The 23,052-nt window shown below is 41.6% G+C and overlaps 1 protein-coding gene across 3 annotated transcripts in view; it reads left to right on the top strand.

The window, feature by feature from the left end:
* Positions 1-23,052, top strand: part of GNPTAB (N-acetylglucosamine-1-phosphate transferase subunits alpha and beta) — an 83,818-nt gene that overhangs the window by 22,900 nt on the left and 37,866 nt on the right. For 2 of the 3 annotated variants that reach the window (XM_061417084.1, XM_061417086.1), the window contains exons 2-5: positions 9,278-9,363; positions 17,469-17,588; positions 18,637-18,678; positions 21,179-21,384. In XM_061417084.1, coding sequence (XP_061273068.1) covers positions 9,278-9,363; positions 17,469-17,588; positions 18,637-18,678; positions 21,179-21,384 — 454 coding nt within the window. Of the gene's footprint in view, positions 1-9,277; positions 9,364-17,468; positions 17,589-18,636; positions 18,679-21,178; positions 21,385-23,052 lie in introns of those variants that run through there. The other variant, XM_061417087.1, reaches the window with a different exon arrangement.

Here is a 23,052-nt window from a genome sequence, read left to right as displayed (position 1 = left end):
AACCTTGAGAAATTGCTGTTGTTTATGAGCCACCCAGCCTGTAGTATTCTGTCAGAGAAGCTCTAATGGACTGAGGCAGGAAAATGAGCATGTTTCATCAAATGTGATTAGAAAACGGCTGCTGGTGATGAGCAGATTTGACTTTCTGATTGGTATCAAAGGAGAAGGTTGATTACTGGAAAAAAAAAAATAGAACTTAGAATATCTCTGAAGTTATCTTAGTCTCTCATTTAGCACCTGTTAACACAAAGTATATTTGGTTCTCAGAAACTGTGAAGAACTTGCAATTTAGGAATATTATAAACTTCTGATGTGGTTATCAATGTATGAAAATCTCTGTCAGAGTTACTTAGAGTTCTTGCTGTTTGAGATTGGAGGGTCTCAGCATCTTAAGTTTTATAAGATTGCATGTCACATTTCTACACTTCAAATGCCGAGAAGGGGACATGTGTTTTAATGGAGAGAGTTTTGCACCCTTGTGTGCTGTCATTTCTGTACCTCCGGCCTTTAGTTTTTACCTTGACTCTTTGGGACTGGATCTGAAAGCAGGAAGTTCTGATGGGAAACCATGGAGCGGTAAGCTGTTCTAAGGTGTTTTGCCTTATAAAACTAGTAGCCATAATCACTCATTCTAGAAAGTTTTATTGATTTTGTGCCAGGCACTGTGCAGGGTTGTGGGACTAAAAACAGAGAGAGATCAAGTTCCTGGATTTGAGTTGCCCGCAGAGGTGTAGACAGATATTTAAACAAGTGAACAGCTTATACTGTATGTGGCATGTAAATGCTGTCTCTAAGAGACCTGCGAGCAGTTGGCAGGAGTATTGTGCAGCTCTGTTGGATTTGCATGTTTCATCAAAACAATCTTGTGAACTAGGTGCTGTTGATATCCTCATTCTATAGGAGAAAAAGTTGAAAATGGAGAAGTGCCCTGGATTTTATTATTAAAGGCCAGATTTAAACTCATGTCTTCTGATTGTAAATCTTACGGTCCTTGCACTGTATACCAGTTCCCTTCTTAAAAATTACTTCCCTCCTCCTCTTTTTAAAAAAAGGTTTATTTTTATTTATTTGGGTGCACTGAGCCTTAGTTGCTGCATTTGGGATCTTTAATCATGGCATGTGGGATCTAGTTCCCTTGACTAGGGATCGAACCAGTTTCTCTGTATTGGGAGCTCAGAGTCTTAGCCACTGGACCACCAGGGAAGTCCCCCTTCTTCCTTTCCTTAACTGGGAAACCCCCAAAGGATTACAGAGCTGGCACTTCATTCTCTATGATCCTACCACACACGTGCATTCAGTCCTCTTACGGGACCATCAAAGTCATCAGCAAAAGTGTGCACCAGTTTTAAAACTGAAGAAAATCTTACCAACTGAAAATTTTAGCATTTGTGGGCAAAAACCCTGCTAAAGGACTATTAGACATTCTACAAATGTTAAGGAGAAACACAACTTTTGTTATGTGACTTGTGGTTATTTATAAACATGCTGCTGCTGCTGCTGCTGCTAAGTCGTTTCAGTCGTATCCGACTCTGTGCGACCCCATAGACGGCAGCCCACCAGGCTCTCTGTCCCTGGGATTCTCCAGGCAATAACACTGGAGTGGGTTGCCATTTCCTTCTCCAATGCATGAAAGTGAAAAGTGAAAGTGAAGTCGCTCAGTAGTGTCTGACTCCCAGCAGTCAGACATGGGCTGCAGCCTACCAGGCCCCTCCGTCCATGGGATTTTCTAGGCAAGAATACTGGAGCGGGTTGCCATTGCCTTCTCCGTATAAACATGCTAGGGAAACAGTTTTGGGCCATCGAATTACAAATGGTAAACATACCAGTCTCAACCGGTTAAATGACCACATTCATGAATGTGTATTTGACAAAGCTGGCTCTGTGTAAATAAGCATCGGTGGGGCAGCTGGGTAACAGCTGGGCAACGCTGAGAGAGCCTGGGCCAAGCTAAACAGGAACATGGGCTACAGCCTTGGGTTGATTAAATCTCAGCACCACCACACACACTGCTTCTTGGCCTGGAGCATCTCTTTGGGTCACTGTAGTCCCTGCCTCACAGTTGGTACCTTGTTTCAGGGATTCCAGAGGGAGGGCATGGTGGCACGATGGAGCTTGTGAGTGTGTGTGCACGCCCTTTCTCCTCTGCGGTCAGCACTCAGACTCACTTTGGCTGCCATTTTGTAAAACTAACCAGCAATTGATCTTGAATACCTTGGATGCCATGATTATTAAAATGAAGTCTTAAAAGTGAAAAACATTTTGGATTAGTAGAATAAACTACCTTTAGATGATTTTTAGATAAATTATTAATAATACATTGTTTATGTGTTATTTCAGAGCTCATGTAGTATTTCAGAGCTCATGCAGTATTTTAATAAATAGCATTTTAGTTTATCATGTCTTAAATTTTTACCAATGAACTACAGAGAAAAGTACTCTGAGAAGAATAATGTAGGGGTGTGTGTGTCTCTGTGTGGAATAGCTCAAAATGGCAAGTAGGACATTTTTTGAAGGTTAGTGTTGTATCTTGTATTTTTATCAGATGAGTTTCCCATAAAATTTTTGCATTGCTACCAACATAATGTTTCAAATGTCTTGCCATTATAAAAATGTTGTTCAGGAAGTTACGCTTGCTTCCCCTTGTTGGCGTTTCATATCTCTGTGCCTGTCATTGGTTTGGTGCTGTTTGATATCAAAGGTGGAACCCATATCTCCTTCTCTGGGAATTGCAAGTCCAGGTGGATGGACCAGTCGTCCACTGGGCACAGCACGCTCCCTATACCTTTTATTTGCCCATGTCATGGGAGAATCACCGTCCTGCTCTAGCAGCACAGTGGACTGATGAAATAGATTAAGTACTTAGTTCCTAGTTGAGGAAGGTGAGGCCCACACATTTGTAGCTTACCCAGCATTTCGCAGCTCCCAAGCCAGAGAGCAGGGCGGTTCTCTTAGGAGTCTCCCAAGTTCTCAGATCCAGCCTTCTCTTACATCACTTCTGCAGTAGCTAGGTAATATTTACTAAGAAGAAAATGGTATATAATGTGCTGGAAATGAGTTTATAGTTAACAGAACTGTAAGTCATTCTCTCCCCTCAAGCAGTTTGGCCTGTCAAGATGCTAACATGGGATGAAAGACAAGTAGCAATAAAGAAGCTAAATGACGCAAGGCCAGAGGTTTTACAAGGCAGTGGGCAACCGATTTCCAAATAAGTGATAGAGCTAGAAGTTATTCAGTTCTGAGAAGGAAGCATTCAGATTGGGCTAAGAATACAGAAAGGCTTTGCGCCAGAACAGAGGCTTGATTTTACGGTAGTCAGTGTTTCTCTAACCTATTTGTCTTTTGTTTACTGCTAATAATTGCTGAAAACTATCTAATTCCATGTGTAAGCCTTTTTTTTTTTTTTGGCTTCCTTGTTGTTTGGAAGGTGTTCATATTTTTACAGTTTACCCTAGGAACAAACAATTTTATAATTGCACAAATTTCTACTCTTGACAGTATTAAGAAAATAATTTGACGCTAACCCTTAGATGAATTTTATTTGATTTACAAGTTTCCTTTTTTCATTTCTCATAGAGCATAATACTCATTCATCTAAAAAAGTTTGGAAAGATTTTCATAATAATGTTTAGTTGACAGGAATAGCAGAAAGGGAAATGGTTATGATGGAAGAGAATCAAGTTCAAATGTTGATGGGCTTAGGACCAAGGACAGAAGACCCAGAGAGGAGGTGAGGACAGGAAGAGACCCAGTGTCCTTATGGAGCTGACATGTGGACATAGGAGGACACTCTGATAGCCACACAGTTGGGTGCCTCCTTAAGTCTAGACTTTTAGGAACGGCAGGGATTTCTAAAACAGTTTGGTCAGGCCCCCTTCATTATACAGATGAAGGAGTAGCCAAAAAGGCTAAATAACTTGCTCAGAGTTATTCATGTGCTTCCCAGGGCATGCTAGTGGTAAAAAACCCCACCTGCCAATGCAGGAGACCAAAGAGTCGCAGGCTTGATCCCTGGGTTGGGAAGATCCCCTGGAGGAGGGCATGGCAACCCATTCCAGTCTTCTTTGCCTAGAGAACCCCATGGACAGAGGAGCCTGGGGTGCTGTGGTTCCTAGGGTTGCAAAGAGTTGGACGTGACTGAAGCAGCTTAACATACATGCATGCAAAGGTCACTCAAAGTGACAGAGCTGGGATGAAAACCTGCATCCCAAGTAATAACCCAGCATTCCTTCTGTCTCCCCCAAGGTCTAAGAGTAGAGAACTCTGCACTAGAAGAGTGTTCCTAAATGTGTTAGAGAAGGACCCTTCGCTGTTGCTGTTCTTTCCAACACACTAGAGTGGTTTGGAGATGGTGAGATTAGTTTATCTGATGAAGGAAGGCATGTTATGTTCACATCAGCACATCAGCATTGCCCAGACATTGGTGAAGCTCGTGCTCTCTGCTGTTTTCTCCCCACCTTCCAGGTGGTCCTACTAACTGAGGACAATTATATTGAGCTTTATTTTTTCGTGGCTTATTTTACAAGAAAAATAGATATACTGGTTGTCCTTTTGCAAGCTACTGAGGAATATTGATGGAGAATCACTTCCTTTTGAGTTCATAAGCTGATACGGATAAATACAATTGTATTACTGAATATAGATACGTAGTCTGTTATATATTTAGCAAAACAGATGGCATTTCTTAGCTATGTGCCTGTCATTGGTTCGGTGCTGTTCAATATCAAAGGTAGAGCTCATTTCTCCTCCTTTGGGAATCAGCAAGTCCAGGTGGACAGGCCAGTTGTATGCACTTACAACCTCAAGTATACCATGACTAAAGTGGGACTCTCGAATCCCACCAGCTCTCATCCCCTCTATACTTGCTCCTCCCATGTCATTAAATGGCCCTAGTCTGTGTTCAATTACTCATTCTGCTGCTGCTGCTGTTGCTGCTAAGTCGCTTCAGTTGTGTCCGACTCTGTGCGACCCCATAGACAGCAGCCCACCAGGCTCTGCTGTCCCTGGGATTCTCCAGGCAAGAACATGGAGTGGGTTGCCATTTCCTTCTCCAATGCGTGAAAGTGAAAAGTGAAAATGAAGTCGCTCAGTAAGTGTCCGACTCTTCGTGACCCCATGGACTGCAGCCTACCAGGCTCCTCCATCCATGGGATTTTCCAGGCAAGAGTACTGGAGTGGGGTGCCATTGCTAGAAATGCTGAAAACCTATCGATCGCCTTGATTCTCTTCTCCTTCACTCCCCTCTCCCATCTGGGAGCAGATCCCTCTACCATTCCTTGTTTCCCAGTTGAACTGCTGACAGACTTCCGTTCATCCTTTAAGACTCTGCTAACGCTGGAATCAAGATTGCCGGGAGAAATATTAATAACCTCAGATATGCAGATGACACCACCCTTATGGCAGAAAGTGAAGAGGAACTAAAAAGCCTCTTGATGAAAGTGAAAGTGGAGAGTGAAAAAGTTGGCTTAAAGCTCAACATTCAGAAAACGAAGATCATGGCATCCAGTCCCATCACTTCATGGGAAGCAGATGGGGAAACAGTGGAAACAGTGTCACACTTTGTTTTTTTGGGCTCCAAAATCACTGCAGATGGTGACTGTAGCTGTGAAATTAAAAGATGCTTAGTCCTTGGAAGGAAAGTTATGACCAACCTAGATAGCATATTCAAAAGCAGAGACATTACTTTGCCAACAAAGGTCCATCTAGTCAAGGCTATGGTTTTTCCTGTGGTCATGTATGGATGTGAGAGTTGGACTGTGAAGAAGGCTGAGTGCCGAAGAATTGATGCTTTTGAACTGTGGTTTTGGAGAAGACTCTTGAGAGTCCCTTGGACTGCAAGGAGATCCAACCAGTCCATTCTGAAGGAGATCAGCCCTGGGTGTTCTTTGGAAGGAATGATGCTAAAGCTGAAACTCCAGTACTTTGGCCACCTCATGTGAAGAGTTGACTCATTGGAAAAGACTCTGATGCTGGGAGGGATTGGGGGCAAGAGGAGAAGGGGATGACAGAGGATGGGATGGCTGGATGGCATCACTGACTCAATGGATGTGAGTCTGAGTGAACTCTGGGAGTTGGTGATGGACAGGGAGGCCTGGTGTGCTGCAATTCATGGGGTTGCAAAGAGTTGGACACGACTGAGCAACTGAACTGAACTGAACTGAACTGAACGTTGCTTCTAAAGGGCAGTCTTTCCCGGTGTCCTCCTGAAAAAAGTCAGGTGCTCCTTCAGTGCAGCTGTAGCCTGCAATAAAGTTCTTTATTAAAAATAATCAACTGTAATTCCTTGAAGTCAGGTAACTTAGCTTAATTCTCTTTGTAAATATGGTACCAGGCACATTAAACTCAACACACTTTAAAATTAGTTGTTTTACTTATTTTTTGATTTTTTTATTCTTCTAAAAATTTTTTTGGGCTGTGCTGTGCAGCATTCAGCATCTTAGTTCCCACATCTGGGGTTGAACCTATGCTCCCTGCGGCGGCAGTGCGGAGCCTTGACTAGCTAGACTGCCAGGGAAGTCCCTAAAATCAGTTGTTTTTAAATCAGTGGTTTGAGTGGGAGAGTTATTAATTTGTGGTGTTTATGAAACATCCCAGTGAAGTGATGTTGTAAAGGTAGGCAGAGGCCAGGTCTTGAAAAGTCTGAATGCCAGAAAAAGAAGCTAGTAGCAGTTGTAGCTCATTTGGGTCCACAGGGCCTTCAGTGTAGCCAGCTGTTGTCATATGACTGCATTCTGGCCAATAAAAATGGAAGGTGTACATGCAGCTTCTGAAAGTCTCCTTAAAAGAGGGGCTTGTCTTCCCTCGCTCTCCTCTTCTGTTGGCTGGAGTGATATCTAAGTGACCAGGGCCCCCACAGTCATCTTAGTGTATCAAGGCCACATCCTAGGGTTGGTAGAGCAGGACCCCAGAAGAAGCCTTGGTAAGAGCGAAGGCCTTCCCGGAAGAGGAGCAGAATGAAAGGGCACATTAAAAGGTCAGATAGATGGGATTGAGCTGGCAAAGGAGACTGAAAAGGAGCCACCAGAACGGTGGGTGGAAAACCAAGAAAGTGATTCAAGAAGGAGGCACTGAGTGACGCTGTCAGCTGAGTAAGATCGCAACCAGGAAATTGTCATTGGGTTTGACGAAGTGGAAGCCTTGGTAGGGCAGTGAAGTGGTGAGAGCAAAAGTGGTGCTGGAGTGGCTGGAGGGTGGGTAGGAGAAGTCTCTCTGAAGATAGCTGCCCTTAAAGAGACAGAAAGTTCAGAGTAGAGTGACTAAGATGGAGGGGGTTTGGAGGGGAGGGAACGTTTCCCTGAGATGCTGGAATATGCTGATATGCTAATGGGAATAATCCTATTGAAAGGGAAAGAGAAAGAAGACAAGGTCTTGAGAAGATGAGTTGATGAGATCCAGACAGAGATTGAGTGTTTGCAAGGATGGGGGACACTTTCTCTGTCGTAAAGGGAGTGAAGAAGAAACTGGGGCACGTGTGTAGGTAGGTTTATAGATTTGGGGTGCACGCATGAGGGAGCTTTTATCTAAAGCTTTCCATTTTCTCCTGAAATGTTGAGCAAGGTCAGCTGAAACCTCCACAGGTTGTGAGGTCACCATCCCCCATATCTTGTCCAGCTCTTCTGTTGTAACTCGTGTTCTGTGCTGTGAAAAGTTCCCCGTGTTTTAGATGGATCATGTGGCTGCCTTGAAGTCCTCCAGTGCCCCTGTTTCCCACGGCACACATGGCAGGTTCCCTTCAGGGGACCCTTCCCCAGCCGCATCTCTCTTTAGGTACTCTGTGCTCCAGCCAAAGCCACCGGAACAGTTGCCCTCAAACGACCCCCATTGCTGCCTCTCAACCTTTGAACATGCCCTCCTGGCACTGACCTTTTCTCCCTACCTGGTGAACTTGTTCTCCAAGACCCAGTCCTCATATCACAATGCACTAAATCCCTTTGACTCCCCTCCCCCTTCCACAGGCCAGAAGCTGTAGCTTTTATTTACATAATTATATAAGTATCCTTTTGAATTTTTTTTTTAATTTTATTTTTTGGCCTTGCCACACGTTATGTGGGATCTTAGTCCCCCAGCCAGGAATCAAACCCATGGACCCCCTGCATTGGAAGCACAGTCTTAGCCACTGGACCACCAGGGCAGTCTCGAACTATCCTTGTACTGTAGCTCATTCATTTGGATGGAGCACAGTATAGGGCAGGCACTGAGTGAATGGATGAATTTTGATTGCTTTACCTGTTTCTTTTGCAATTCTTTATTTAAAAAAAATTTTTATTGAAATATAGTTGATTTACAATGTTAATTTCTACTGTACAGCAAAGTGATTCAGTTATACATATGTATACATATGCATTCTTCTTCTAAAAATTCTTTTCCATTTTGGTTTATCATAGATATTGACTATAGTTCCCGGTACTATACAGTAAAACTTTGTTGTTTACCTGTTCTATTTATATGCTCTAACCCAAATTCCCACTCCATCTCTCTCCCACCCCCTCCCTGGTATATATATAAAACTGCATTTGTTTTTTTTAATCCATGCATCTGTTAATGGATAGTAGATTGTTTCCAGTCTTGGCTATTGTAAATAGTGCTGTTGTGCATGTATATTTTTGAATTATATTTTTGTCTGGATATGTGCCCAGGAGTGGGATTGCTGGATCATATGGCAGTTCTATTTTTAGTTTTTTGAGGAACCTCCTTGTTTTTTTGAGGAATCTACTCTTTTCCATAGTGGCTGCACCAACTTAGATTCCCACCAGCAGTGTGGGAGGGTTCACCTTTCTCCACACTCTGCCAAGCATTTGTTATTTGTAGACTTCTTAATGATGGCCATTCTGACTGTGCGAGGTGGTATCTCATTGTAGTTTTAATTTGCATTTCTCTAATAATTAGCAGTGTTGAACATCTTTTCATGTGCCTGTTGGCCATCTGTATGTCTTCTTTGGAGGAATGTCTATTTAGTTCTGCCTATTTTTCAATTGGATTGTTTGTTTTTTGTTGTTGAGTTGCATGAACTGTTTATATATTTTGGCAATTAAGCCCTTGTTGGTCACATCATTTGTAGATACTTTCTCCATGTCCATAGTTTATCTTTTTATTTTGTTTATGGTTTTCTTTGCTATGCAGAAACTTGTAAGTTTAGGTCCCAATTGTTTATTTTTACTTTTATTTCTATTGCCTTGGGTGTCCTTTAGCAATCCTTAATGAAATTAAGGTGAAATGAAAGTTATATACTCTCAATATTTGATGCAAAGTAAACATTGTTTCTTTTTCTTTCTTTCCCTAGGTGGTTCTGGAATGGAGCCGGGATCAATACCATGTTTTGTTTGATTCCTACAGAGACAACATTGCTGGGAAGTCCTTTCAGAATCGGTGAGAAGAGACCACTTTTGGAGAGTAGCTTATTTGGGCTCAAATGATAAGTTGTGAAATCACCCATGCTTTATATGGAACAGTTGAAGGGGCCTTTCCAAGTTGTAGATATGATTTAGCTTGTCACACGTGAAGGAACCTTGTAATCCATCCTCACGTTTCTAGGGATGACAAATTTAATTCTCAAAGAGCAATCCTGCCTTGCTGAGTATTGAGTACTTTAAGTTACATGAGCTCACTCTGTCCTTGACCCAGTTCTGTGAGGTAAAGATAATTCCATCCCCCTAGGATGAGAAAGCCAGATGGCTACTCTGTAGCCAGTTCCAAGCCCCAGCCAGTTTGCCCATCACTGTGTTCATAACCAGGGCATCTGCTGTGGCATCCACCAGGACCCTCACACGCCCCTGTGGTCACCACACCTTGCTGCCTCGCTATGGGGAGGAGCAAAGCACCTCACACATGGGGTCTTTTTCTCCTTAAGGCCAAGCTTCTTGGTGCAGCCACTCCTGAATGCTGCCTTCACCCTTCCTCTTCCTTGGAGATTTCTTCCTGCCTCATGAGGCAGACCTCAGAGTGCAAGCAATCTTTTCCAACATCCTCCTTTCCTCTCGCAGCTAAAGTGAATCACACAGGCTCTTTTCCTGTTTTGCCTGTAAAACTGTTACTTACATTGTTTTATATCATAAAAGCAATATATGTCTGTGGTTGAAAACAGTTCAAGCAGTACAGAAAAATAGAAAGGAAAGCCTATCTCTGTCTCATTCTGAATTTCCCCTGACCCAGAGCAACCATGGCAAATGAATTTTTGTTTTGGATTCTTCTGGTGTCTGTCCTCTTAACCTAAAAAAAAAAAAGAATGGAAAACAGAATTGTCTCCTTTTTGGCTTACTTTATGCAGTATCTGTTGACTCCTTTCCATTGTAATGGTACAAGGCTAGTCACTGTAGGGCATGGAGCAGGGGGTGACCAGAAACAAACATGGGGTAGCCAATAAAGCACGTTACCCTCTTAGAAGACAATTATGTAACTATCAAAGACCGTAATCAGAAATTTCCCTAGGTCCTTACTGTTTATTTTCCCTGGAGAATAAACTCCATGAGTCCTTCTCTTTACCTTCACTGAACCAGAAAACCTAGTAAAAGTATAACTAGTAATTGGTGTTGATTGGTGCACCTCGAACATTTTCTGGGAGTGCCTCTAGACTACATCAGCAATTTATACGAAGCTCTTGTTTCTGTTTAGAATTACTGCCTGGCGCCTCCATCCACTTGTTAGGAGTACCTATGTGGTTCCTATCAAATAAGTAGTTTTTATAAAAAGCTATGCCAATTAGTTCTAGACGTATGCACTATTATAGTCCCGAACATCTCAGCAAGGAAGGGCTGTGGGATCCCTTGAGTTCACTTAAAGCTTTACTGTTTAGTCCTTAAAGCATCCTGTGTATGAGTGGCATCCCTGAATTTGCTCCTTCAATTAAGGTTGAATCTTTGAGCCCTACTCTGTTTTAGATGCTGAGATCTGACTCTCCACTGTAAAGCATTTTGCAGTTACGTAGGGGAGATAGCTTATCAACAAGTACCTGAGGAAGTAGGGAAACTCTAGATCTTTCTCTTAGGAGCTCTTAAAATAGCAGTTTCCAAAGACACAGGGGGTGGGGGGCAGTGAGGAGGGGGGCAGTGGAACCAAAGCTACTTTTATGACAACACTGAGGTGTTATTTGCCTTTTTTATTGCGTTGACATTTGCACTCATCGTGTGAAAGCCATGGTGGGTAAAATTGCAACACCATCACCATTGATCTGCAGGAGTCAGAAAAATGCTGAGTTTGCTTAAGAGTGTTCCTGAAACATCAATTTGATTATATCTTGGCCCTGTGAGTACACATTTTCTTAATGTTGCGTGTGATGCAATGGAAAGCACACTGCAAGCACCACATGGTGCCTGTCTTGAGGAAAAGCCCTCATGCAGTTGTTTTGAGTTGCAACCTGAACTTGGTTTATTTCATGGATCACCGTTGTTATTACTTGAAAGGACACATGGCAGGGTCAGTACTCAGGCTTGGTTATATTTGGCAGGTATTTTCTTTGCAGTGAACAAAGCAATCCTGTGTTTTAAGGGAAAGAAACAAAGTCATTATTGCCAATGATAAAATTTGAGCTTTCAAGTGAAATTAGAATTTAAGAAAACTTGTTTCCACCCCTGTGAGCCTAACATTTCACATTATTATATAAAGACTTCTTTGATTAGATTTGCAGCATTATCCAAGAAAATCACATTTGTTAATATTATGTAAGAAAATTAAGGAAATACGTCACCATGTGGCTGAGCTGCATAACTCAGTAAGCTTTTGTTTTCCAGATAGCCAATGTATTGATGTTATAGAATTTTACACAGATAAAAAAGCCGTTCAGTGTACAAGAAAGACCAATGAATTTTAATGTAAAAGCACAAAAAGTTCATTAATATGGTTTCAGATTATACATTGCAGCTGATTTTTAAGAAACTACCACTTACTTTGGTGTGGTATCAAATAATATCCACCACTATTTGAAAAGGCTATTAAAATACCCCTTCCCTTTCCAACTGCGTGTCTGTAAGCCTGAGTTTTCTTCAACCCAAACAACATCTGGGAACAGATTGAATACTGAAGATTGAGATGCTTCCTTGCTTCTCCTAAGTCATTAAAGAGATGTGGAGAAATGTAAAGCAACGCCTCTCACTGAATTTTTGTTTTGTTTTTTGAAAAATACTACTGTTTTCATTTAAAACAGCACGTGAAGGGATTTACTGTTGTTTTAAAATGAATTAATATTTTTTGAAAGTCTGACTAACTTTTGAAAATGGCAAGTGTGGGTATTTACAAACTATAAACAAGCTTTGGGGCTTCTTAAGAATTTTTGAGTGTAAAGTGTCTGGACCCTAAAAAGTTTGAAAATCATTCCTTAACATAGCAGTTCTCAAGCTTCAGTGTGCAGCAGAATTCCACAGAGGGCTTGACAAAATGGAGTTTCTCCCCACCTCCAGAGTTTATGCATCTGTAGGTCTCAGGGGTACAGAGAATTTTCATGTCTTAAAAAGTTCACTGGTGATACTGAAACTCCTGGTTTGGTGACCACACTACGAGAACTGTTGCAGTAACGGATTCGTAATGAGACATAATTTTCCTACTTCTCCAGTTTTTATTATAAAACAACGCTGATTGTCCTAAGCAAAGCTCAATGTGGCTGTCTTTTTCATCCCAGCATTTGTGAGCACTCAGCCTCCTCTGTCTGATGCTGTGCTGCATGCTGATGGTGCCTCTCAGCCTTGACAGAGCCTCAAAGCTTTTAGAAGGAAAACTAGCTCACACAATCTAGATACTGAGGTCAGTTCTCTTAATCATGTTCTCTTTCTAAAGAGTATGTGTGTGTTCTCAGTATTTCTTCTTATAATTTTGTTGTTGTTTGGTTGCTAACTGTGACCCCCAAGGACGGTAGCCCATGATGCTCCTCTGTCCGTGGGATTTCCCAGGCAAGAATACTGAAGTAGGTTGCCATTTCCTTCTCCAGGGGATCTTCCTGATCCAGGGCTCAAACCTGAGTCTCCTGTATTGCAGGCGGATTCTTTACTGCTGAGGAACTAGGGAAGCCCCTCCTAATTTTAGGTTGCATTAAAATGTAGTTTGATTTTTATGCAGGGATATTTCAAAATTACCTAATTTTGATGATGACAATAAAAGGTAATATTACATGGATGTTGATGGTTGGATAGCTCTCCAATTCAGGGAACATGAACTTCGGCAAACTCTGGCAGATAGTGAGGGACAGGGAGGCCTGGTGTGCTGCAGTCCATGGAATTGCAAAGAGTCAGACATGACTTAGCAACTGAAGAAAAACACCATAACATCATATGTTCTAGTATGTTTTTAAATAGCCATAATTTTTATAGGAAGTTTTCAGTGTTTTGCTAGTGTTTCTGCATGTCTTTTTAATGTTGTCCCTGAATGAAAAAAAAAAAAAATCCCATTCTATATGCCAGTATCAAGTGAATATATAAATTATGTACTGCTACTAATTAGCATTAGTGAGGTATTAAATTAGGGGCTCAGTTTTGTCATCTCTAAAATGCAGATATTAGATTAAGTGTAAAATCTCTTCCAGCTTTGGTTCTCAGATGCTATTTATGTTCTAAGTTTTCTTCTCTGCTTTATGGAATGTAGAACCAAGGGACTATTAAGTGCCTTCATATTCATTTAAACTAAAGTGATTAAAATAAGAGTGGTATCACTGTTACCATGGCTTTGGTTCTGAATCATAGATCACTTACTTAGTCTTCAGCTCTAAGATAAAGGCTTCCTTCTCATCTGGAGACTAAGATAGTGGTCTGTGGTTAGAATGAAAGCCTCAGACTCACTGTGACCATGTCTAAGAAGTAGAAAAACAACTGACTCACTGCCCAGGGGCAGATCACAGGATCTTCTCAGGGTTGTCAGTTTAACACCAGAGAGTTAGGTTGATCATGTAATACAGTCTTACTAGAAGAGCCAGGACGTAAATGCATTATATATTTAATGTTGCTTTCCTTGGTTGAGCTTGTAGAGATAATCTGTTGACTATTAAAACAGTCTTTAATAGCAGATAGTTACTTGTACAGGAAAACTTTGGAATGTGCATATTTCTCCTTCCTTTTTAAAAGCCTTTCTAAAATATGTCACTTAAGTGGGATTTTTGTTGTTGTTAATTGGTCTATACGTAGACCACAAGATCCCCTGGAAGAGGAAATGGCAACCCAATCCAGTATTCTTGCCTGGAGAATCCCATGGACGGAGGAGCCTGGTGGGCTACAGTCCACGGGGTCGCAAAGAGTCGGGCATGACTGAGTGACTTAACTTTCACTAACTTTAACTTAGACTACCTGTGACCTAACTTACATGTGGGTAATGTGAAGCATTTTTTTTTTAATAGAAGAGACAACTGTTTATGTTGAGGGAATGAACTGATAGTTATTTAGACAGTAAATACATATTAAACCCCACTGTGTCTCAGGCACTATTCCTAGGCACATAGTATTGAACAGGAGGAACTCATTGACCTCACACAGAAGTGATATTTTAGTGGGGGAGGCTTTTATTTATTTATTTTAATTAAAAAAATGTGAACTGTAATCTACATAAAAGTCAGTAGTTCTCAAAGTGGGTTTCTGGACCAGCAGCATTGGCATTACCTGGGAACTTGTTAGGAATGCAGTTTCTGGGGCCCCCAATCCAGACCTAGTCAATGAGAGACTCTGTAGATGGAGCCTAGCCACCTGTCCAGCAAGTCCTATAGGTGCTTCTGATGTCTGCTGACATTCGGAACATCCATATAGAAACATGCAGAAGAAGATCAAGAGAAAGTAGTGTTTGCATATCATGACAGTAGGGAGAGAGAGCCTGAGAGTGTATGGGAAAGAGAGGAAGGAATTAATGAAGATGGGCACAGAATGTGTGACACCATTTCTGCCTTAGAGCTGCTCAGTGTAGTGGAAGACAGAAAAATAGCACAACCAGTATGCTAAGGACTCCTTAGTGAGTGAAGTACAGTGGAAGCTGCCTGTTAAACGGTACATTTTCTTTGTGAGAGGTGAGGGAAGAGGGCGTTTGGGGAATGAGGAAGTAGTTAAAAGAAGCAGGAAAGAAAGGATATTCTAAGCAGAGGAAGTGTGTTCAAAGGTACAGAAGCCTGCAAGCTCTTCCCTGTTTGGGTAAGGGCATATAGCTCGCACGTCTAGAGCATGAGGTATGGATTATGAAGTTTAGATTTCATTCTGCAGGCAGTGATGCACCTTGATGGGAGGACTCGTAGATGTTCAGCTGTGCCTGAGTATGAGGTGGTTGATTCCACATTTTTCCCCATGAAACTCTGGGTCCCCTGGTACCTCTTTGACTCTTGTCTCTTCTTAGGTTCTTCCCTTTGCGCTTGTTTGTCTGTCACACTGTTTGTGTGTGTCACACTGGCCTCTCATTCTTTAACCATGCCAGAGAAGCAGCTGCATCAGGGCCTTTGCACAGGACATTTCCCTTCTCTGGGCTCTACTTGCCCAGTTGCCCACATGGTGGCTTCGTCACTTTCTTTACCTCTGCTGAAATGCCAACCTTTTCAGTAAGGCCATCTCTGATCTCCCTATTTAAAACTGACTCCCCCCCGCCACACGTAAGACCTAGACACACTGTATATCCCCCTTTTCTGCTCCATAACATTGAATATCATCTGACTTCATTTATTTGGTTTATTTCCTGTCTTCACCTTTCTAGAATGTAGGCTTCATGAAGGCATGCATTTTGGTCTGTGCTGAGTCCCCAGCACTTAGAACAGTGCCTGGCACGGCATATACTAGCACTCTGGAGATAGTTCTTCAATCAGTGGATAAATACTTCTTTCATCCAGTCATCTCATCTTCTTTTAAGCTAGAAGTGATTATCACTCTATTTTCTTCCTTCCATAATTTGAATGATTTATCCCCCAAACAGCATTATTTCTCCCTGAGATTATTAACCTGTGGCCAAAACAGATTGTTAAACATTTTAGTCTTTGGAGCCCTTTGTGCGCTGGGGGCCCGATCCTGTGCCTGACCTGTGAGGAAGACAAAAAGGAGGGTAAACTTGGGTCCTTGGCCTAAAAATAAAACAACTCCCCTCACACCCCCTAAAAAAAATAACCCTGAAAGTGTAGTGTTCCTTGGAAAAGATCAAACCTGAAACAGAATCATCCAAAATATGTCTTATGTTACCATGAGCTCTGTAGTATAGTTCCAGAGCAGGCACTGAAAGATGGGTAGGATCTTGGTAAGCTGATGAAGGAAAGGAGGAAAAAACTTTTTAGCAGGGATTAAATCTGAGATGGAGCTTAGGACAGTCAGGGATTAAAAGCCTGCCTGACATCTGGGCTTCCCTGGTGGCTCAGATGGTAAAGAATCTGCCTGCAATGCAGAAGACCTGGGTTCGATCCCTGGGTTGGGAAGATCCCCTGGAGAAGGGAATGGCTACCCACTCCAATATTCTTACCTGGAGAATTCCATGAACAGAGGAGCCTGGCAGGCTACAGTCCCTGGGGTCGAAAAGAGTAGGACATGACTGACTTAACTTTCACTTCACTGACTCCTAAGGTCAGGGGTATGATAGATAGTAAGGGAAAAATCGAGCAGGTTTGGGAAGGTCTTCTATGCTAGTGTCTCAAGTAAGTCATCAAGCTCCTACCTGCCAGGCACAAATCCTAGTCTGCAGGGTACTTTAGGGAACAAAGCAGATGCAATTCCTGCTGCTCTGGAGCTTACATTCTAGGGGAGGCACACATGAATTACCAGTATATGTAGCATGTCAATTATTTAATATGTTAGGAGATTACTACTATAAAAAAGAAAAAAACAGAGTCCAGCAAACAAGATTGGGAGGGGCCCAGCTTGGTGGCAACAGAGAATGGGAAGTCTATAGCGTTAAATGGGTAGGTCTTCGTTGTGGAAAGTGAAAGTCGCTCAGTTGTGTCCGACTCTTTTTGACCCTGTGGCCTATACAGTCCATGGAATTCTTCAGGCCAGAATACTGGAGTGGGTAGCCTTTCCCTTCTCCAGGGCATCTACCCAACCCAGGGATCGAACCCAGGTCTCCCGCATTGCAGGCAGATTCTTTACCAGCTGAGCCACAAGAGAAGCCCCAACATTGTGGACTGCTGGCTGACTTTTTGGGGGTCATTTTGTTTAAGCTTCTAATTTCTTTTCTGTGTTTGGCTGCATTTGTATCCCAGCTTCCTCATTTGCTAAACTGAGAAAGTAGCAGTTTGAGCTTCTAAGACCTCCTCTACAGTCTTAAAATGGAAAGGACAGCAGCCTCTTTACAGGGTGGTTGTGATGATCAAATGATGCAAAACTACATCAAGTGTCTAGTAGAATACAGCTCACAGAGAAGGTCCTCAGTAAATATTACTGCCCAAGCCCCAGTTTCAGAACATGCAAGTTTATGATATGCACCATGGTTGGATTACCTTTTTGTTGATATTCTTCCATAACCTCTGAGATTAATTCCTGTATGCTCTTCGTATTCCCAAATATATTGGAAAAATGAGTATGAGCCGGAGGACTTATGGGTTTCCCTAGGCTCTGTCTGCCCATGCCGATCGACGTGGTTTACACCTGGGTGAATGGCACAGATCTTGAACTGCTGAAAGAGCTGCAGCAAGTCAGAGAACAGATGGAGGAGGAGCAGAAGGCAATGAGGTAAAACCGATTGGATTGTTAGAGAACAAAACACAGCATTTTCTACAGTTATAAGTAACAGTACATTTCAGAAGGTAAGACGATGGCTCACACTGTTGTTCAAATAAGAGTCTGCATCTCAAGTTCATGCCGTTAGAGGATTCTGGCAGTCATGTATCCGACCCTTGTTTCTTGGTGCCCAACGAGGATTTAGCCACTTTGGCGAGATCTTGGCCTCACCCTGCCAGGTGGCCACTGTCTCATGAACGTGGTGCTGTAGGTCTCTGAGGGCCTAAAGGTGGAGGAGCCACCCAAGGGAGCCCCGGTCTTCCTCCTCATTTAGCCTGAGTCCCAGGTGTGATAGTTTCATGAAGTGAGGTTTTGTTATTCAAGACAGCTAGATTAGTCCCTTGAAAACAAAACAGACCTGCAGACATAACTTTTCTTCCATTTGATAAAGGTAGTAAAAAGTATATTTGTTACCCTTTTTAATATCAAACAGTACACTATGGAATTAGAAACCTGGGTAGTTGTTTTAATGGAATTTTGATTATTTTATTTACTTTATCTGGGAAAAATACAGTGGGTTTCTGGAGAACCTTCTGAACCAGGGGTCTGGCTGATGTAATTTCCCCTTTGGTTCCTCAGGAGTATTTATTGGGAGTTCCCCTATTCATTTCTTTGTAAATGTTATGGGTGCACCCCAGTTTCAGGTCTTTGGCCCTGTTATACTGCAACACATTTGTCTGTCTCTCTCTCTGTTCTCTCTGTGCATGAAAATGACTTTGATAGCCTCGTACCAGTTTTACTAGTAAAATGTAAAAGCTTATGTTTTAAGTAAATTTTCCTGGTTACTATGGATGGGACATGATAATATTTGTTGATCGTATCCTATTAAAATGTAGAATTTATTATGCATAAATATTACACACAGTACAGTACTTCTTAACCTACTGGTTGGTCCTTGTGGAGTAACCAGGAAAATCAATGTTGTTAAGTTCCCTCCTATTCTCATTTAAGGCTAACACTTGTCCATGCGTGTGTAATGAAATCTGTTTCCTTTCACTAGAGAAATCCTTGGGAAGAACACAACAGAACCAACCAAGAAGAGGTAAGCATTTTGATTTTCCTCTCAGGAGTGAAAATCAAAGGAGTGAAGTGAAATGTCCAGATTTTTCTCCCTTGCTTTTGTTGGCTACACAGTATTTTTTATTTTACTGTGTTGCTCCTTTTCAGTCACTCTTCTGCAGTCATTCTTCCCTAAATTAAGTGCATACATCAGATGAGAACACAAAGGCAGAGTTGATTGAGGGCTCTGATTATTCTTGTGGTAGGTAACCAAAGCGTTATCGTCTCTAGATGCATTAGGTAACGTTTTTCTTCTTTGCCCTTTCTATTCATCAGTCTTGATGTGCTCTGCTCTTGGTCCATTCAAATCTGACTTATACTGTTTTCATTTATAGAGTCTATGTCCATTGTTTAATTATGTGTTCAATGTATATTTCCTTATCTTTAAAAGCCAACATAATCATATGTCTTACATCTAAGGATTTGGGAAGGAGATTTAACCCAATGACAAGAATCAGATTATTTCTCTTCATTGGAATCATACCTGACACTAAATAGGCCCTTAACACAAGACTGTCTCACGAACAAGCGGAAATCTGGTAACTGCCACTTGCCCACTGAACCATCAGACTTAAAATAGAAGAGTTATTCTTAGAAGTGATCCAGAAGTGCCTTCTGAATCACCTCTTAATGTTAATTATGCTTATTTATTTATAAATATCTATTACTAATACTGTTATTTTTAAATGACTTTTAAATTAAAGCTGTGATGCGACATTACAGAAAGGTTAAGAGGAAAGAAAAGAACAAGCTCACATAATTCTATGGCCCTCACTCCACAATTATGATCATTTTCTTATTTCCTTTTCATGCACATTTTTATAGTAAACAATTTCTAATCTGTACAGTTTTGTATTCTATTTTTTGTTTTATGTAATCATACATATTTCTATGTTATCGTACTACTTCTTACTTATCCATTTTAATGCTGCTCTGCTGCTAAGTCACTTCAGTTGTGTCCGACTCTGTGGGACTCCATAGACAGCAGCCCACGAGGCTCCCCTGTCCCTGGGATTCTCCAGGCAAGAACACTGGAGTGGGTTGCCATTGCCTTCTCCAACGCAGGAAAGTGAAAAGTGAAAGCGAAGTCGCTGAGTCTTGTCCGACTCTTAGCGACCCCATGGACTGCGGCCCACCAGGCTCCTCCATCCATGGGATTTTCCAGGCAAGAGTACTGGAGTGGGGTGCCATTGCCTTCTCCGTATCCATTTTAATAGTTATATAATATTCCATAAAGTATACTATAATTTGCTAAATGTTGGGAACCTGCTGTATTTTCATTATTGATGCTATATGTGGGTCTGTGGCATTTTCTGTGTGTGGGTTTGTTTACTTTTCCTGTTTTTGTTTCTTTTCTACTTGGACTACATTCCTGGACATAAACTACTTAGGAAGAAGCATGTGTGTGTTTTCATGGGTCTGATGGAAGTATTGGGGGGGGGGGTGTGTGTGTGTGTGTGTGTTTGTTAGTCACTCAGTCTTGTCTGACTCTTTGTGACCCTATGGACTGTAGCCCACTAGGTTTCTCTGTCCATGGAGTTCTCCAGGCAAGAACACTGGAGTGGGTTGCCATTCCCTTCTCCAGGGTATCTTTCTGACCCAGAGATCTGACCCAGGGATCTGACCCTGCATTGCAGGCAGATTCTTTACCATCTGAGCCACCAGGGAAGCCCATAGGTATACATGATATATGTGTATATGTTAGCAAATTGCTTTTGCAAAGAGGAAATGGGGAATTCATCTGGAGGGACACTGCAGAGTTTGAGAAGGGTAAGCACGCTACACTTGGACGAACATTGCCTCTTCATATTTTGAAGGGTGCTAATTTAATAAGCTAAAGGTCATCGTTTTCTTTGCATTTCTTTGACCATTGATGAGGTTGCACAATTTCATGTATTGTTTATTAACTGGTCATAGCTCCTACCTTCTGAATTCTGTTCCATTGACTGTTATTCTAGGTATTTCTTATGTTTAGGCAGGAATATTTCATGTAAATTCATCTCACCTTGTCACATTTGCTTTTGTTTGCATTGTGTCCTGTTATATTCAGTGTACAGAGTTGTATTCTAGTTGGAATTGGTAAACTGTATCTGATGACATTGTTAACCAGAATTTATCTACTTCCTTATCTGTCTAATAATGGGCTTTACTGGAGTTACAGATGATATTGAAAACAATAGTAATGAAATGCTTAATTTCTTGTACACCTTTGAGTTAGTAAACTTTGTGGCAGTCTTATTTTATTAATAGGAGTTTGAAAGCTTTATCTTTTGAGTTGTACTTGTTTAATAGTTTTCTACCATACTTGCTAACTTACTAAATTTTTATATTCTTGAAATAGAACTCCTTGTTTATTGAGCATTTATGATTTTTAAATAAAACACAGAAGAAACGCCTGTAAGATTTAGTAGTAACCAGTGGGCTTCTCAGCGTTGTTCACATTTTTCAAGCACGTAGTTGTGAGTATGTCCCTGTCTTTCCAGTGAGAAGCCTCTGGAGTGTTTGCTGACGCACTGCATTAAGGTGCCAATGCTTGTCCTGGACCCAGCCCTGCCCACCAACGTCACACTGAAGGACCTGCCATCTCTTTATCCTTCTTTTCATTCTGCCAGTGATGTGTTCAACGTTGCAAAACCAAAAAACCCTTCCACTAACGTCTCAGTTGTTGTTTTCGACACTACTAAGAGCGGTAAGATCTTCTTGTGGGTGTTATAAAGTCTTGATATCATTGGATGCTGGGATAACAAAAGTTTGAATGGAACATAATTGATTAAGTTTTTAAAAAATGCCTGATAAATTAAAAATATAACAAGGGAAGTAGAAGAGCTGCCACTGTATTTCAGAAAGGGGTTATATATTTTTCATTCTATGTAATACACATGCCAGCCTGAATGCTGAGGTCAGGTCCTAAAACCTGGAACTCACGTTTACTGTATTCTCTTGGCTCTGAGTTATTCTAGAAGCTTTTTTTTCTTTTTAAACCATATAATTCCTCAGCGAGGTTGTCTTCTGCAGCTTGGACTGACCATACTTGGAGCATTTATGCTGAATGTTCTGAAACATCTGGTTATGCAGTAGATTTGGCCAGATAATATCAGTAAATCTGTAATTCTTCCATAAAACCTGCACCCACATCCTTAGAGATCCCGTCCTCCCATCTGGCCACTGAGCTGCTGAGCCCCACGCCTGTGTCTCCTTCAGTAATCCTTCCTCTTGTCTCCTTCCTTGGCACTGAGCCACTCTCCCTGGAACCTCTGCTTTCACTTGTGTAAGATGAAAACTGTCTTATTCCTTTTACAGTTCTGTTCTTAAGTTCTCATTCTTTCAAGGTTGTACCTCCCAGCTTAAATCTTTGGAACTATCTTTGACCTGTTCTTACTCTAATCAGTAATCAGCCGCATCCTATGAACTGCTTTTTTTTGCAAGGATCTTATCTTTCATACTTAATCAGATTTCCTCTACACCCAACCAAATTTCTTCACTCAGTTCCAGTAATAGAGTCTGGTCTGCTCTGTGTGCCTCTAAAGTTCTTCTCAGATCTGTCCAGCACATAACTGATAAAATCAGCATTTTCCAATCTGTTTATAGTTGCTCTCTCTTTGGAGAGAATAATAGTAGTATGTATTTGTTTTTCACATGGATACAAACCCTCTTGCTGGTGATCCAGATCAAGGTTTAATTGCCTTGGTCCTGCCCGTCATCCCTTGCTTCGCAGCCCTCCTTGCATCTCCTCACAACTGTCAGTGTCTTCACACACAGATACGGGGTTGCCTGTCCCATTCTTCTTCCTCTCCCAGCCCATCTCCTGTTCTTCATGTGTGTGTGTGTGTGTGTGTATGTTTGGCTGTGCCATATGGCTTGTGGGATCTTAGTTCCCTGACCAGGGATCGAACCCTGGCCCTCGGCACTGAAAGCACAGAGTCCTAACCACTGGACCACCAGGGAATTCCCGCCATCTCCTGTTCTTTCCAGCCCCATCTCCAGTTCTGTCTCCATGAGGATCCTGGACTAGTACATTCACAATGATTTTATTTTTCTGTATCCCTGTAGTACTTGTAATCTAACTCACAACTTAGTTTTTGACTGCATAGGAGTTTATGGGGTTCTCATCTAATTTCTTCAGAGCAGAAACCTCCTCACCAGTTTGTGTACTGAACAGTGTCTAACATAGTGCTCATTTCCTGGGACTTATTATTTGTGATTTGAAAGGTCCAAGTGCAGACATCTCCCCCTTCACATTACCAACCTGTTTCTGAACTATTTTGTACAGAAACTTACTTTTTAAATTTATGCTATATTTTTAAATATATAGGGAAATTAAAAGGATAATTTTTGACAAATTTAACAAGTTATATGA

The sequence above is a fragment of the Bos javanicus genome, chromosome 5 (assembly GCF_032452875.1).
Source record: "Bos javanicus breed banteng chromosome 5, ARS-OSU_banteng_1.0, whole genome shotgun sequence".
NCBI classification, from domain to species: domain Eukaryota; kingdom Metazoa; phylum Chordata; class Mammalia; order Artiodactyla; family Bovidae; genus Bos; species Bos javanicus.
Note: the sequence above shows the minus strand (reverse complement) of the source record. Positions and strands in the feature narration are given on the sequence as shown.